Source organism: Xyrauchen texanus, chromosome 17, assembly GCF_025860055.1.
Source record: "Xyrauchen texanus isolate HMW12.3.18 chromosome 17, RBS_HiC_50CHRs, whole genome shotgun sequence".
In the NCBI taxonomy this organism is placed as follows: Eukaryota; Metazoa; Chordata; class Actinopteri; order Cypriniformes; family Catostomidae; genus Xyrauchen; species Xyrauchen texanus.
Window position 1 is genome coordinate 15,792,663 of NC_068292.1, and position 15,546 is coordinate 15,808,208.

Genomic DNA, 15,546 nt, shown 5'->3' on the forward strand with positions numbered 1-15,546 from the left:
ATGGCGTTCCCCTTCTGTCACTCACTCGACATTGTGTAGAATGAAGTGACACAAGGGTTTCCATATAAAAACGGCACGCACTGACCGTGTTACGTGAACTGCTGAGACAGGTGCAAGCAGGATACTGCATGCTAGAGGCAACTTTTTTGGCTGCAAGTAGCCCTCCCCAGCACCCCCAAAGAGGTGTCACATACAGACCTTAGCTTCCCCGAACCCCTGAGGGGGGAACAGGTGCTACATGACTAGCATGGGTGCAAGCCTGGTAGCCGCGCCTTTTCTCTCACTACGTCTCTCACATAGGACATGAATCTTAACGCTATGAAATACGTTGGGGAAGGCGGTCTTTCCGGTCCTATTCTTTCAGGGGGAAAAGACCCTGCGGAGGCCACATCCTGCCCAGTCTAGAGGGAGATAACATGTGGCAAATACACCACGAGGTTTGTGAAGGCATACGTGGGAAATGGCGCGGTGGTAGGTCCAGCCTAATGAGGGGGGACTCTACAAGCAGGGAGGGAGACAGGGAGAATGTGCCGGACCGAACTCCAGGCAGGTGTCGCTGACAGGGAATGCATGCAGGTTGAGCGGCGCCCAAGCCCGTCGTCATCCCCAAATCCTCAATCCCGTGGGAAGAAGGAAAAACGCAGGGGGCGGCTGAAGTTGCTTTCTCTCGTGAGAAAAGAAAGCCGCGACCGCAATGTTGCCATGGCTATGTTCTCGCACTGAGAACATGAACCATTCATAAAACACTGCCTGTGTGTGATCACAGCCCAGGCACACGAGGCAGCTTATATGACCGTCAGAAGTGGAGAGAAATCAACCGCATCCAGGAACTACACAGGGGCGGAAAGACATCTTTAAAAAGGTGCGTCCTGAAAAGGACGTTCAATGCCTGCTGTGTATTGCTCTTTTATGAGTGGGAACTCAAACTCTTTTAGAGGAAATAAACTCTTTTTAAGAGGAGAAAAACTCTTTCAGGCAATGAAAGCGCTGTCGAAGCGCCCAGGGGCGTGGACTGCACAGCATGCAGAGAGAGAGAACGCCAGCTGGAAATGCGCCATAGATCCAACAGCAGTGCTTATCACCAGTAGAGGTGAGTGAAACGGTAGTAAACTCAGCTTGCTGTTGCACAACCGTTCGGCTCCGAAGAAACATTCTGACTGGCACTCGCTGCCCCGCTTCCCTTTATGGAAGTATGTCCGGGGTGGGGCATGCAAATTCTGTCTGCCAACTTAACATTGGCCTTTTCTCAGGTTCAGAGGTACGTTTGGCATCCCAGGAAGACCCCTTATGTCACTTCATTCGACACAACGTCGAGTGAGTGACAGAAGGGGAAAAAAACAACAACATTTTATATTAAAAATAAATAAATATGCAAAATATTTTTATAAATGATAAGTTGCAATGTCTGGCAGCCCATCAACTTTGAAAACAAATGTTTATAAACGCTTGAATATGTGGCCCCCACAGCTGTCTGCTTATACAAGGCCCCCTCAGTAGAGCCCTGTGACTATGAGGGTCCTAAGCCCACTTATAGGACTCTTTTGCCTTCCTGTTTCTAATGACATTTTTTTGCCACTCTTATAAATTATAATTTTATGACTATTATTTCATACTTTAGGCTTTATAGGGTTAAGCTTTATGATTGTATGAAAAGTGCTGTCGAACTAAAATATTTAGTATACTATTCATTGCTACAACTGCATTTCTCCCCAAGTTTACACACACACACACACACACACACACACACACACACACACACACATAAAAATAACTGGGCTTAGGTTGTTGGGAAAAAGATGATATTGATATATTGATCTAGAAACATAACGTTTGTTGAGACTAACTATAATGTTGGTTTGACAAAACCTTGTCTGAAAGTTTAAAGTAGATTTAGTAAGTTAGACATATTTACAGGTCTTACAGTAAGAGAAAGAAAGAAATAAAGAAAGAGAAAGAAAGAAAGAAAGAAAGAAAGAAAGAAAGAAAGAAAGAAAGAAAGAAAGAAAGAAAGAAAGAGAATCTTAAAGCAGATAAAAGGAAATTGGCCCCGGGGCTCTTGCTAGTCATAATTCTCCCCTGACTGTGACAAGAAATGTAAATATGAAACCAATTAAGAAGTTGCTGAAAGTTGGCTGCACTTCTCATGTTGACTTTAAATGTCCTATACAATTTTGCTCAAAGTGTAATGGGTAGTAATAAAGGCAAGACAATTATAATAATACTTTTCAGTTTTTTATTCACACTAAAGATTCCTTGAGTTTATTTTGGAACACCCACTCAACATAAAGTATAGGCTGAGATTAACAAAACAAGTAATTATCATGTTGAAAGAGAAGTTTGCATAAAATGTTAACAGAAAGTTAAAAGTTAGACATTTCCTTGGTGTTGGCAGGAAGAATTCAGTAAAACTGATTTAGTTCATGGCAGAGCTGGGCTTGCACTACCCAAAGCCATTACATTGGTAACACTGGTGGGGTTCACAGCCCAGTGAGCGCCAATGGAGGTGATTCCATTTCCATTCTGTCGACCACTGAGGAAACGCAGTTCACTTCCATCATGGGTCGGGTAGAAGTTAAATGAAGTTCCAGAAGGCTGCCCCACTTTAAATGATCGCCCATGATTGGTGACAAACATAAACTCATAGATGTACCCATTGTCATACTTTCCAGACACCTGAATGATGGATTCATTGTCAAGGAGTGTCATCTCCATTAGAGTGCCATAATTTACACCAATCACTTCTGTCCAGTCACGGTCATATCTCAGCTGGATTCTAAACAGATATGTGTCATCATCAATGCTCTAATTTATCCTGCAAGTGTATACAATGCAAGACCATAAGGAATCAAATATTATATAAACCAGAGATAATTCTTTACAAAGACACAATTGGCAGAAAGCTGCTCATGTTTTTTGGCAATAATGACAGTTGCTTTTCAATGACTCTAGTGTTCTAAAGCAGCCCTTTTTAATGAAATAGTCTTAGCATCTTTGCAACTATTTAGGCTTTATTCATTTTTCAAAACCATTTAAAAAAATGATTTCACATTCCTTTTCTTGCTCTTTTGAAAACAGTGGTCTCTATAGGTGATCAGTGTCCATTTACCACTTACCCTCTAATGTATGTGCTAGAATATTCCCAGACTCTGATCCCAGTGATGCGACCTACATGTGCAGTGGAGTATTCATTTCCACTGCCATCCCCAACAGTGTAACGTATGACCTTGTCTTGTTTTACTGTTTCCCCTTTGTTTTCCATTTGTGTCACTTTTGTTACTTCATAGTCTTCACTTTTGACCCGTCTGTAACTCCACAGTCTTGTTAGCCCTCGTGTTCATTGTTCATTGTTTTCACCTGTCCTCGTTAGTTTCCCATTGGTTTCTGTTCATCACCTTATTATGTTATTTTGAGTTCTGTTTGTTCATTGGTCCTTTCTTGTATTTATACCCTGCCTATTTGTTCAGTCACTGTCGATCGTTGTTTTGTTAGTGAACAAGTTTGTATGTCGTTAAGCCTGCGCTGTATTCCCTTCCCGAGTTCTCTATTTCTGTTTATTTCCCCATTGTGGGTTTTCCTTTGTGTTTGTTTATTTAATAAAGTTACTGCGTTTGGATCCTCAACCTTGTCTCCTTTGTCTGCCCTCGTCCTCATCTGTGACAGAACGATCGACCGCATAAATGGATCCAGCAGTTCTACGGGCTAACTTCCTTCTGCTCAACCTCAGACAAGAGGACCGTCCGATTGAGGAACACGTTGGCGTCTTCCTCGAGCTGGCGAGTGTCTCGAACTTCCCGGACTCAGCCCTGGTGGCCTTCTTCAGGGGCAATTTGAACACTTCCTTGAAGGAGCGGTTGCCACAGGACACGCAAGGCTGGACTCTCGGCGACTTCCTTGAGGAGACGTTACTGGTGTGCGGCTCGCCACTCACTGTGGGCGTTGCTGAGGAGGACTTTACCTCACCACCCACAGGGGAGACCCTTCAGCCATCCCTGGCGCTCCCAGTCACACCAGCTCCACATGTCAGTGAGCAAACCCCCACGCCAGCCACTTCCTCAGAACCCACACGGTCAACCTCGTCTGCCCGGAGGAGGAGGAGAAGACGAGCTTCCGCCTCCCAGCCCACGCCTGCCCAGGTCTGTGAACCAGAACCAGTGCCTACAGCCTCAGTCGTCCCTGAGCCAGCGCCTGTAGCCTCGACCGTCCCTGAGCCAGCGCCTGTAGCCTCGACCGTCCCTGAGCCAGCGCCTGTAGCCTCGACCGTCCCTGAGCCAGCGCCAGTGGTCGTGCCCGTCCAAGAGTCAGAGCCTCCCTCAGCTCCGCCTTTCGAGCCTCCCGAGCTTTCCAGAGCTCCGCCTCCCGAGCTTTCCAGAGCTCCACCTCCCGAGCTTTCCAGAGCTCCGCCTCCCGAGCCTCCCGAGCTTTCCAGAGCCCCTTCCCCCGAGCCTCTCAGGGTTCCACCTCCCAAGTCTCTCGAGCCTCCCAGGGCTCCGTCTCCCAAGTCTCTCGAGTCTTCCAGGGCTCCTCCTCCCGAACCTCCCAGGGCTCCACCCCTCGAGCCTCCTACGGCTCTGCCTCCTGAGCCTCCCACGGCTCTGCCTCCTGAGCCTCCCACAGCTCTGCCTCCTGAGCCTCCCACAGCTCTGCCTCCTGAGCCTCCCACGGCTCTGCCTCCTGAGCCTCCCACGGCTCCGCCTCCTGAGCCTCCCATGGCTCCGCCTCCTGAGCCTCCCACGGCTCCGCCTCCAGAGCCTCCCATGGCTCTGCCTCCAGAGACTCCAGAGCCTCCTATGGCTCTGCTCCCAGAGACTCCAGAACCTTCTAGAGCTCCACCTCCCAAGCCTCCTACGGCTCCGCCTCCCGAGCCTCCTACAGCTCTGCCTCCAGAGACTCCAGAGCCTCCTATGGCTCTGCTCCCAGAGATTCCAGAACCTTCTAGAGCTCCGCCTCCCGAGCCTCCTACAGCTCTGCACCCCGAGACTCCCGAGCCTCCCTCGGCTCCGCCTCATAGGCCTTTCTCGGCTCCGCCTCCTACGGCTCTACTCCCAGAGACTCCTGAGCCTCCTATGGCTCCGCCTCCCGAGCCTCCTACGGCTCTGCCCCCAGGGACTCCAGAGCCTCCTATGGCTCTGCTCCCAGAGATTCCAGAACCTTCTAGAGCTCCGCCTCCCGAGCCTCCTACAGCTCTGCACCCCGAGACTCCCGAGCCTCCCTCGGCTCCGCCTCATAGGCCTTTCTCGGCTCCGCCTCCTACGGCTCTACTCCCAGAGACTCCTGAGCCTCCTATGGCTCCGCCTCCCGAGCCTCCTACGGCTCTGCCCCCAGGGACTCCAGAGCCTCCCAGGCCTCCTAGACCTGTCCCTGTCTTGAGGCCGCCTCCCAGGCCTCCTAGACCTGTCCCCGTCTTGAGGCCGCCTCCTAGACCTGTCCCCTTCTTGAGGCCGCCTCCCAGGCCTCCTGGGCCTAGACCTGTCCCTGTCTTGAGGCCGCCTCCCAGGCCTCCTGGGCCTGGACCTGTCCCTATCCTGAGGCTGCCTCCCAGGCCTCCTGGACCCGTCCCTGTCCGATGGCCACCTCCCAGGCCCCCTGAACTTGCCCCTCTGTGCCCCCAGGGACTGCCTAATTGGCCCCGTGTACTGTCTCTTTTCCCTATGTGCCCCCGTGGACTGTTTAACTTCCCCTCGTTGCTCCCCTTGGACTTCCTACCTGCCCTCTGTGCCCCTTGGACTGCCTCCCTACTCATGTGCCCCCCCTGGTCTGTCTGTCTGCCCCCGGTGCCATTTTGTTTTCTATGGTTTTTGTCTTGGGTTTTGTTTTTTCTTTTTTGGATCGTCTGGGATCCGATCCTTAGAGGGTGGAGCAATGTAACGTATGACCTTGTCTTGTTTTACTGTTTCCCCTTTGTTTTCCATTTGTGTCACTTTTGTTACTCCATAGTCTTCACTTTTGACCCGTCTGTAACTCCACAGTCTTGTTAGCCCTCGTGTTCATTGTTCATTGTTTTCACCTGTCCTCGTTAGTTTCCCATTGGTTTCTGTTCATCACCTTATGTTATTTTGAGTTCTGTTTGTTCATTGGTCCTTCCCAGTAAACACAGAACGTTCCCCTAACGTTCCCATATGGTTCTCATTTGGTTATTTTTTGGGGAACCAAATAAGAACGTTCTAGGAACGTTCTCTGTAGGTTTTCTTTTTTATAACCTAAAGAGAACGTTCTGGGAACGTTCCCTGCAGGTTGTTATTTTATAACCTAAAGAGAACCTTCCCAGAACGTTCCCTGCAGGTTATTTTTAGGTTTAATTTTTATAACCTAAAGAGAACGTTCTGGGAACGTTCCTGCAGGTTGTTATTTTATAACCTAAAGAGAACCTTCCCAGAACGTTCCCTGCAGGTTATTTTTAGGTTTAATTTTTATAACCTAAAGAGAACGTTCTGGGAACGTTCCCTGCAGGTTGTTATTTTATAACCTAAAGAGAACGTTCCCTGCAGGTTATTATTTTAATATCACTTACCATTAACAGGCAGTAGAGGGCGCTCATATTTAATATTTATAGGGTTTCCTTACCATTTTCCTGGAATGTTTCAGGTCTTTAAGTAATTTACTACTCAACTGATGACTTGAATCAGGTATGTTATACCTATATTATAAATTATAATATAGAAATGATATAAATTTTAAAGATTTTTCATGGTTTATTTGAAAGATTTTTCATTTTTATGGTTTACAATTACATACACTGTTGGGCCGAAATCTATTTGGCAAGACTGAACAAAACAACACTACAATTTCACTACAGAGTTTAACAGTTTTATTAAAACAATAACAAATGGGAGGGGAGGTTTTATTTCAACAGGAACAATAAAATAAAAAACTGACTCTGTTGTATTCCAGATGTGTTCCTCGGGACACCAACCCCAACTGCTGAATACAGGGGAAACATTATTGTGCATCATTCACCTGTCACCCATCTGTGTCCTTCATGTAATGCAGCCTCCTCCCAAATCAGCAAAATGATAAACTGAGGAATAGATGAACACTTGCAAAAGTAGAGACTGGATTAAAAACATAAAAATACATCTAGGTTTTGGCGAATGGATGGATGTGAAAATGGATTAGCTCCTAAGGTTATTTGCCAGTAGTAAACAAGTAGCTACTATTGTTGTGATAAATGCACACAGAAGGACACATAGGTGTTGGACCGACCTAGTGGTGGATAACCTCACTTTGCACCATTGAGGCTTCCAGTGGATAAAGCAATTTCCAATTGACTACATGCATCAAACCTGCCTAGGTGTTTAAAAGAAAACACAACATTAGTATCACTAAGGTTGTAATTTTCTAAGAGATGTACATTTATGAGGGGACACTGAAAAGTGAAAAGAACTGACCTGTGCTAGTTTGCTCTTTATACACTGGCAGCCAATGTATACCATGTGACCAATATAACCCAGTTGTAGGTTAGAGACAAAAAGATTCATATGAATGTGATTTTTAAAAGATCCGATTCACCATTACATCCTATAACAAAATATATAACAATTACAAATGATCCATGAGTGTTTTAATTTTTATAATCTTAACATTATTCACCTCAGAATGCTATGTCATTTTACTTTACCATCACGGTTCACTGTAAGGTTGTTGAATATGATGTGCCACACCCCGGAAGTGATGTCATAGCCATATAACCTATTTTTTTTAATCACATACTTGCTTATGATGAGCTCAATGTTGATTTTTAGTAATGGAATAATTTACATGTAAAGATAGAAATTAAGAAGCTTAACTGTCCCACTTTACCCACTTTACCCATTGTCCCACTTTGCGAGTATTTTGACTTCACATTTCCAGGTTTCTCAAAAGCAGGACGTCATACTTGTAAACTTGTATTGCAGTGAATGAAAGACCACATTACCCCTGGTGGTCTTCGGTCACTTTTGACCGAAAAGTTTTGCATTTTGAATTTTTTTAAAACATAGCTTCATCAGAATGGTATGCACGGGATCTAGTGGTTACACCATGAAATTACATGTTAATTAATATTAGTTTTTCTTTGATTTGAGTTAAAGTCATGTTTTTAATTAATTAATTGGTTTCCCAAATGACACAAGTAACCTCCATACTGTAAAAAAGGAGAACTGTAAATTAACAGTACATTGCTGGCAAACACAGCTAGATTACCGTTATTTTACAGCGCACGGAATCACCGTGTTTTGCACCTTGCAAACAGGTAGGCCAAAAAGGGAAATAATGTAATTCAAGCAATTGCAAGCTGTTGAATGACTGTACAGAACTGGTTATGTGTTCACCTTTATTAATTGCTTAATTTTATTATTATTTTAATCTCTTAACAGATGGAAAAGAAAACATTTGCAGTGGTGGAATTTGCATATGACAGTTCGGTGGAAATCATCCCAACCACATGGCTGGAGGAGACCACTGAAGTATGCTTTTGTATTCAATTAACTTTAAAGTAACATTAACTTACAATATTAAAATCAGATTAATAAAATACAAACAAAACAAAAAAAGCTTTTTTTTTTTTTTACAGGGGATATTCTGTTACTGGACATTTCTGAACACACGGCAGTTGGTTCAAAAAAGTGCCATGCCTGACAAACAAAAATGGAAACGGTTCCGTATTAAAAAATTTTGGCTAAGAACAGGTACAACAGCCCGTTTTTGCCACTTTATTAACAATACAGAGTGTATATATTGCAAAATCTGCTTCAAGGTGCAAAAGCGTATGTGACGAACGGATCACGAATTGACCGAGGCTCAGGATGTAAGGGAATACAGAAACTGAAATTTATTATTATGAATTATATTGATGATACGTGTAGGCCTATTTAATATAGCCTATAATGTTGTAATCCAACAGCATAAAGGGCTGCGTTTCCCAAATGCATCAGCAGGTGCAGTTGTAGGCCCATAGCATACCACTCAACCATTTTTTTCACGTTTTTCATCTGCAGAACAAAATTAATAAAGATTTCTGTTTACTAAATTCACTATGAAATGGGATGGTGGTGAATGCACAAAAATACTTTACATGTCGGCAGACATTAGAATGAATCTTGTCTTTCTGTGTACAAAATGCATTATTAAAATGCATTTTTATGTATATTTTAATACAACATTTCGAGAAATTAGGCAGGTCCAACTTGAGAGCATCATGGTTTCAGGTCCTGTGTTCACATGTCAAAACTTGGAGTAATTTGAAAATGTCAGATGGTAATTTTATTTAATGTTTATTATTATTATTATTTTTATGGGCGAAAACGGACTTCTAGCCTACAGGTCAACAATATGCCTACACTTCAAATCTAACTCTATTTCTAATATAAATGTATATACAATGTACGTTACGAGATTATTTAGACTTTAACAGAGATTATTTCATTCTATTTCTAGGAGCAACACAAAAAACTTCAAAACACTGAAGGCGACTGAGGTGGAAGACCAAATTGGATTGGCCCTGAAATTTGCCCCACACAGGACTTTAAAATGGTAAACACACTGTATCAGAATTTATTATTTATTTATTTATTATTTATTATATGCGTTCATGTTAAGTGCATTTTTGGGAAACGCACGTGGATTTGCCGCGAGCGTTCATAACCTTGCACGTATAGAGCGCTCTCAAGAGCTAGATAGCCTACATCGTTATCGGGAAACCCGGCCCAGACTAGATGCGACTGTCACTTCATGACAGAAGATTGTTTCTTTAATTGTTCATCTAATTGTTTCATCTAATGTCCATGTAACGCGTTGTCTTTTCATTTTCTTGTTAAATTTGCAGATAACGGTGTTGGGAGTAGGCTATACACGTTTTGAGCGGATCGTGAAGATCAGCACATTGTATATTGTATATAAATTAATTGTATATGAATCAATTTTGGTGTAAGTTATAGGCTACAGTTTGCAAAAAGATAGTTTTAATTAAAATGTTTGTGCAATTTTATTTATTGAAATATTTTCATGTTAAATATTCCTGTTCCTTAATAAAGTTTGTTAACGCTGTGTTAGTGACTTATTTTAGGTTGATAATTAAACAATGAATCAACAAAAACATGGATTGTGTGCTGATTTAATTATTTAATACAAACTGATTTAGGCCTACTTATTTTCTGTAATATATTGTAGGCTAATAATAATATATTCATAGGATTCTTAAGTGTTTGAGAATAAAAATGTAGAATATGTTGTTTGTAGACCTATAATTTGTGTACAGGCATATCAGGATGTAGAGGTTAGGAAAATGTTCGAGGAACGTTCTGGGAACCTTCCGAGAACCTTCCGGGAACGTTCCGAGAACCTTCCGGGAACGTTCCGAGAACGTTCCCCTAACCTATAGGAAACGTTCTATTAACGTAAAGAAAACTTTCCTAGCTAACCAACAGGGAACGTTAGAATGTTTGTTCAGGGAACGTTCTGGGAACGTTCTGGGAACCTGAAAGTAACGTTCTGGGAACCAAAAATTGTTAACTGGGTTTCTTGTATTTATACCCTGCCTATTTGTTCAGTCACTGTCGATCGTTGTTTTGTTAGTGAATGTTTGTATGTCGTTAAGCCTGCTCTGTATTCCCTTCCCGAGTTCTCTATTTCTGTTTATTTCCCCATTGTGGGTTTTCCTTTGTTTGTTTATTTAATAAAGTTACTGCGTTTGGATCCTCAACCTTGTCTCCTTTGTCTGTCCTCGTCCTCATCCGTGACAAACAGCGAGTAGGAGTAAAAATCAGGTAAAGCTGAAAGCGGGAATAACAGCTGTAAGTTTGTTTGTCAAATCTCTGTATGTCTTTCATTGCTAAAAGAACAGATCTAATAGGTTACAATTAATACCAGAGTCTGCCTAAACATGTTATTGGGTGAAGTACGTTGAAGTCACTCTCCCATTATTTCATCGTTGTGCAGTTATTGAGAGAATGTACAATACTAATCTTGTTTTAAACAAAGTATTATTAATTCATTTGTTCTTGTTCCATTGGCAGTATGCTCAACCTGATGAGGTGTTTGCTATGCAGGTATAGTTAACTTATGCCTTACATCAGTTTTTGAAGTGTGACTTTGCATATTTGATTAGCTTATGTGTGTTGAGCATACTTGCGCATAGCCATGGCCACATAACAAACCCCTGAGAGAAGCAGAATAAGATGCAGCATTTTGCAATACCTTATTGTCCAGCACACACTTAAAGAATCTAAGGAATAAAACAAATGAGGTGTTTACTCATTTAACAGTGAATACATGAATGTACTGTCTTTCAGTTTATTCCAGTCATGAACAGAGCCCAACTGGATCTGTAAATTGCATGGCATCACTTTAAAAGTTTTTGTAGATTTGTGTCCTGTTGTTATTGTTCTGCTGTTTGTCATTAAATGAGGCTCCTGACCGTGGTTTGCTCAAGCAATTTCTGCTATTTGTTTTGTATTGCTTCGAATGAAATGAACAAGTGCTAGCCAACAAATAAGTGCATTGCATATTGACAAACTGTTGCGAAATAAATATAATTGTTTGCATGTATCCATGAACATGAAAGTAATAAATAACTGTTCCTGAAAAAGACCAATATTATTTGTAATAGCTGTATATAATTATTCAAAAGACACACAAAAAAAGAGACTTTTACATTGTTTCAGAAATATAATGCAATTTACCTGCAGTTACACTTGATGTGGTTGATATTTGTCTGCTGAAAAAACTATATATTCTCTCTTGCTAGTCAAACCTCTTCTATTGGTTAGATGCTATGCCTTTGTTTTTCATTCTGTTTTATGACACACCTGAGATGGAATGTTTTTGGACTCACAAGATTTGGTCCTAAGGTCAAGATTAAACCCTGTTTCATATAGGCTACAGTATGTAACTTTTTTTTTCTTTTTTTTTCTTAACCCTATTTGAGTTTAGTTTACTTTAGTGCTTAAGTTACTTTACAGTAAAATATTCAAAACATTAAAAAAAAATCCTTACAGAAAAACATGACTTTTTGTACTTATTTTACCAGATTAATAATATAAATTTTTATTAAAATACTAAGTACAGGTAAGAATACATTCTATTTAATTTATTTGATTTATGTATGGTTTAGCTTTGGTTGCTATTAAAATTTTAAAGTTCTTGGAAAGGACAAACGTTCTAGATAAACTTTCTTCACTCTTTTATATCTATATGGTACTGTCAACTCAAATGACATTGATCAGTGGAATGAAGCTGGTTCACCTGGCTCAATAGCTGGAATGCAGCTGAATGACTTTCAACTTTAGGAATTTGTGAATATAAAGAATGTCCTTTATTGTTTCTTACACAAACACGCAGTCCCACTGAAATAGAAACTATAACAATCTGATGGAAGGACAGACAATGAAGACTTACCCACATAACAAAAACAATCTATTGCTAAATGAATAAAAGATATGCAGGAAATACATTATTAATAAGAGCTTTTTTTTGTTTTTCTTTGCAATTTTTGGATTTTATTTATGATATTGAATATCTTGCACAACATACATTATGCAATGAGTAATTATTTATAGTGTAAAATTATGTTATGCATATTTTCTGTCATTGTAAGGTTTATCTTTTTATTTATGTTAGTCATATTATAGTTCTTGTCTTCCCTAACTGTAATGCTTTTGGACACAATGCTATGGTAATATCAATATTTAGGACATGTAACATGGTAATGTACTTTCCATGGTATATAAATATGGTGATCATTCAAAGCCATGGTATGTATATCAAAGTGCCATAATAATAATAATTCCATCTGAAACATTATTACCGTACCATGGTACTGCAGATTTTAATGAACTAAAAGATTGATGATAGATTTTATGTTGCATTACAGCTTCTCTTAGTTCTGACTAGACACACTTAAAATTGTAGGAAAATACCCAAAGAAATTTGAGATTAATGAGAGACAGTTTGTTGCTCAAATTTCTAAAAGTGTGTAGCAATAAGGACCAGACAAATGAAATAATGTTGTGAACAAACATTTAATTACATTGATGCCACAAATTCCCTAAATGTATATAAGAGGGCCAAAAAACAAAGGACAGTCCAATAACTTCAAGATTCCTCCATAAGAGCATTTTAGTATGTTTTTATTAATATTTATTTTATAAAAATTTTCATAATTGACTACATTGATTGCTGTACTGGGAAGGAAGAAAGATGACTGGCACAATGATTACATTTTTCAAACACAGTTGTGAACCATGGCCCAGTGAGCCCCAATGGAGGTGATGACACCACCATTCTGTCGACCACTAAGAAAACGTAGTTCGCTTTCTCTGTGGGTCGGGTAGAAGTTAAACGAGCTTCCAGCAGGCAGTCCCACATTAAAGGAGCGTCCCTGATTAGTGACAAATATAAGCTCGTAGATGTAGCCATTGTAATACTTTCCAGACACCTGAGTAATGGATTCTCTGTCAAAGAGTTCCATCTCCATTGGATTGCCATAATTTGAACCAGCGATTTCCATCCAGTTACTGTCGTATCTCAGCTGGATCCTAAAAAAAGGTAATTAAAAATCAAATAGATAATAGAGAAACACACAGACCATAAGAAATGGCAAATATATGAATTTAATAATAAATGGAATTCAATGCCATCTTTCAGAAACATCATTTTATTTACTCTTTTTCTGATTTATTAAAAAATCGTCCATTTGTACTTGAGAAAACTTACCCACTGATATAGCTTCCCCAAAAGTATTCCCAAACTCTGATACCAGTGATGCGACCCTCATGTGCAGTGGAATATTCATTCCCACTGCCACCCCCAACAGCAAGTGAATAATAGTAAAAGTCAGGTAAAGCTGAAAGAGAGAATAACAGCTAAAAGTCTGTGTGACAAAATCACCTACGTCATTCAATCATAAATAAAAACAAAAAACAAAAAACAAATAAAAGATTATTCATTAGGACAGGGTTGCCCACACTTTCATTTAAAATAAGAAAATGCTTGTTGGGACTACTGCATGTATCCCTACATGGAATTCATCTTCAAATTAATAAAATAAAAAAAAATAATGTTCAATGTTGATATCATCCAGTTTTAACACTAAACCAAAAACACCTACAGCACAATAGATTACAATAGACAGGGCATTTACCTTATTCTGATGACTTGCACTGAATGGAATCAGACCGTTTTGCATAATCAGGGCAGTAGCAGCTGGTAGCTAGTCTCAAACACTGCTAGCTTTGCAATTTCGCGCTCTGTTCTCAGGAGCCCTTAGAATTTATTTTAAAAGATGTAGCAAACTCAGGAATGTTCTGTGAGCATTAGCATAGCTCTTTTTGCCTTCTTTATTACTGATATGACAGTTTTCTGAGACTCTGTACTGTCACCTATCGACTTGGATACAGCAATATTGTCCCCACCAGCTCTGGAGTATATTTTATGTAATTCTTTTTCTTTTTTCTTCTTCTTTTATATATATATATATATATATATATATATATATATATATATATATATATATATATATTATATATATAAGGGATAATGATATCCCTTAAAAATTATTTCTGCAATCTGGTTTGAGCTGAACAATATTAAATCACAGATGTGGGGAGAGTGATACTCACGCTTTGGTATGACCATAGCACAAACTGCAGAGAGAATCAGAAAATGATGCAGCATTTTGGGATAAGTTGTTGTCCAGTGCACTCTAATGAGATAAAAACAAATGATGTTATTAAACTTCTGAAGTTGTTCGGGTTATTAAGCTTCATTATTAAAAATCTGAAGAAAAAAAAAAGAAAACAAAACTGGGTTCCACTGTGTCTTTGTCATTCTACTGCTTCTACAGATATTTTATATCTGCATTCTACATTATATTCTAATAGTCTGTGGGCTATATCTAAATTTCATGGCCTCACTGATACAAAATCTTTCAGCTGCCGAGCAAAGCATCTAACTCTACATCAATACAGAGTTGTCTGTGCAGTTTGTAAAATGCAAATTGTATTGGACAACAAGTGTGTTAAATTATTAAACAGAAATTAATTCATTAATTTAACTGAGTGCACCTTAAACTAATGAAGTGTAATTTACTGACAAACTGCTTAAGTAACAGTGTTTAGTTATGTCCAGACACATCTTTTTTAAAACAATCTAATAACATTCACAAAATAAAAATAAATACATGAACTAAGAAATATCAGAGTATTTACTCATTTGCTTTTTTTTAAATTTACCTGTAGATAAGCCAGTTGCCGTTGATATCTGAGGAAACTTGTCTGTTGACTGCATTTACTCTCCACCTACAATAGTTCAACCTCTTCTATTGGTTAAAATGTGTGACTTTGTGTTCCAGTCTTTGTCTTCTGACACTCCTCAGATTGAATGTTGAAGAACCAATCATGTGTTTGAGACAGTCACCAGCTTCAGTTTCTACTTTTTTGTTTTTAAGGATACTTTTAAGAGTTAAAACTATCAGAACTTTACCAAAAATCCTCAAAAGATGTGCTTAGTCATATTCAAGTCCTTGAATCAATTTTTGTTATCTTTTGTTTCTAATACCTGCTCAGATTTTGCTGT

General features: G+C 40.0%; 2 protein-coding genes and 1 long non-coding RNA gene across 4 annotated transcripts in view; 1 reads left to right on the forward strand and 2 right to left on the reverse strand.

Annotated features, from left to right (window-relative positions):
• LOC127658181 (uncharacterized) overlaps window positions 1-9,065 on the forward strand; it is a 29,954-nt gene extending 20,889 nt beyond the window's left edge. Inside the window, exons 2-3 of the long non-coding RNA XR_007972367.1 lie at window positions 8,352-8,441; window positions 8,549-9,065. This is a non-coding gene — a long non-coding RNA (uncharacterized LOC127658181). The remainder of the gene's footprint in view (window positions 1-8,351; window positions 8,442-8,548) is intronic.
• LOC127658180 (zymogen granule membrane protein 16-like) lies at window positions 1,961-5,979 on the reverse strand. Of its 2 annotated transcripts, XM_052147326.1 has the most exons (3): window positions 5,874-5,979; window positions 3,114-3,223; window positions 1,961-2,773 (listed from the first exon to the last, which is right to left on the reverse strand). In XM_052147326.1, the coding sequence occupies exons 1-3, from the start codon at window positions 5,907-5,909 to the stop codon at window positions 2,419-2,421; spliced, it is 501 nt and encodes a 166-aa protein (XP_052003286.1). In that variant the 5' UTR covers window positions 5,910-5,979; the 3' UTR covers window positions 1,961-2,418. The 2 variants fall into 2 exon arrangements, with proteins under 2 accessions (XP_052003286.1, XP_052003287.1); XM_052147327.1 differs by lacking the exon at window positions 5,874-5,979 and having other exon boundaries at window positions 3,114-3,272.
• A 3,587-nt stretch (window positions 9,066-12,652) lies between the features above and the next one.
• LOC127658424 (zymogen granule membrane protein 16-like) lies at window positions 12,653-15,256 on the reverse strand. Its single transcript, XM_052147708.1, has 4 exons — window positions 15,204-15,256; window positions 14,592-14,674; window positions 13,687-13,816; window positions 12,653-13,508 (listed from the first exon to the last, which is right to left on the reverse strand). The coding sequence occupies exons 2-4, from the start codon at window positions 14,644-14,646 to the stop codon at window positions 13,196-13,198; spliced, it is 498 nt and encodes a 165-aa protein (XP_052003668.1). The 5' UTR covers window positions 14,647-14,674; window positions 15,204-15,256; the 3' UTR covers window positions 12,653-13,195.
• Between the last annotated feature and the right edge of the window lie 290 nt (window positions 15,257-15,546).

Coding starts and splice junctions, on each gene's coding strand:
- LOC127658180 (XM_052147326.1), bottom strand. CDS start 5,909: ATGGAAAACAAAGGGGAAACAGTAAAACAAGACAAG. Junction 3,224..5,873: donor AAACAGTAAAACAAGACAAG/GTCATACGTTAC, acceptor AAACAAGACAAG/GTCATACGTTACACTGTTGG. Junction 2,774..3,113: donor TCTAGCACATACATTAGAGG/GTAAGTGGTAAA, acceptor ATATCTGTTTAG/AATCCAGCTGAGATATGACC.
- LOC127658424 (XM_052147708.1), bottom strand. CDS start 14,646: ATGCTGCATCATTTTCTGATTCTCTCTGCAGTTTGTGCTATGGTCATA. Junction 13,817..14,591: donor TGCTATGGTCATACCAAAGC/GTGAGTATCACT, acceptor TCTCTCTTTCAG/CTTTACCTGACTTTTACTAT. Junction 13,509..13,686: donor TGGGGAAGCTATATCAGTGG/GTAAGTTTTCTC, acceptor ACCTTTTTTTAG/GATCCAGCTGAGATACGACA.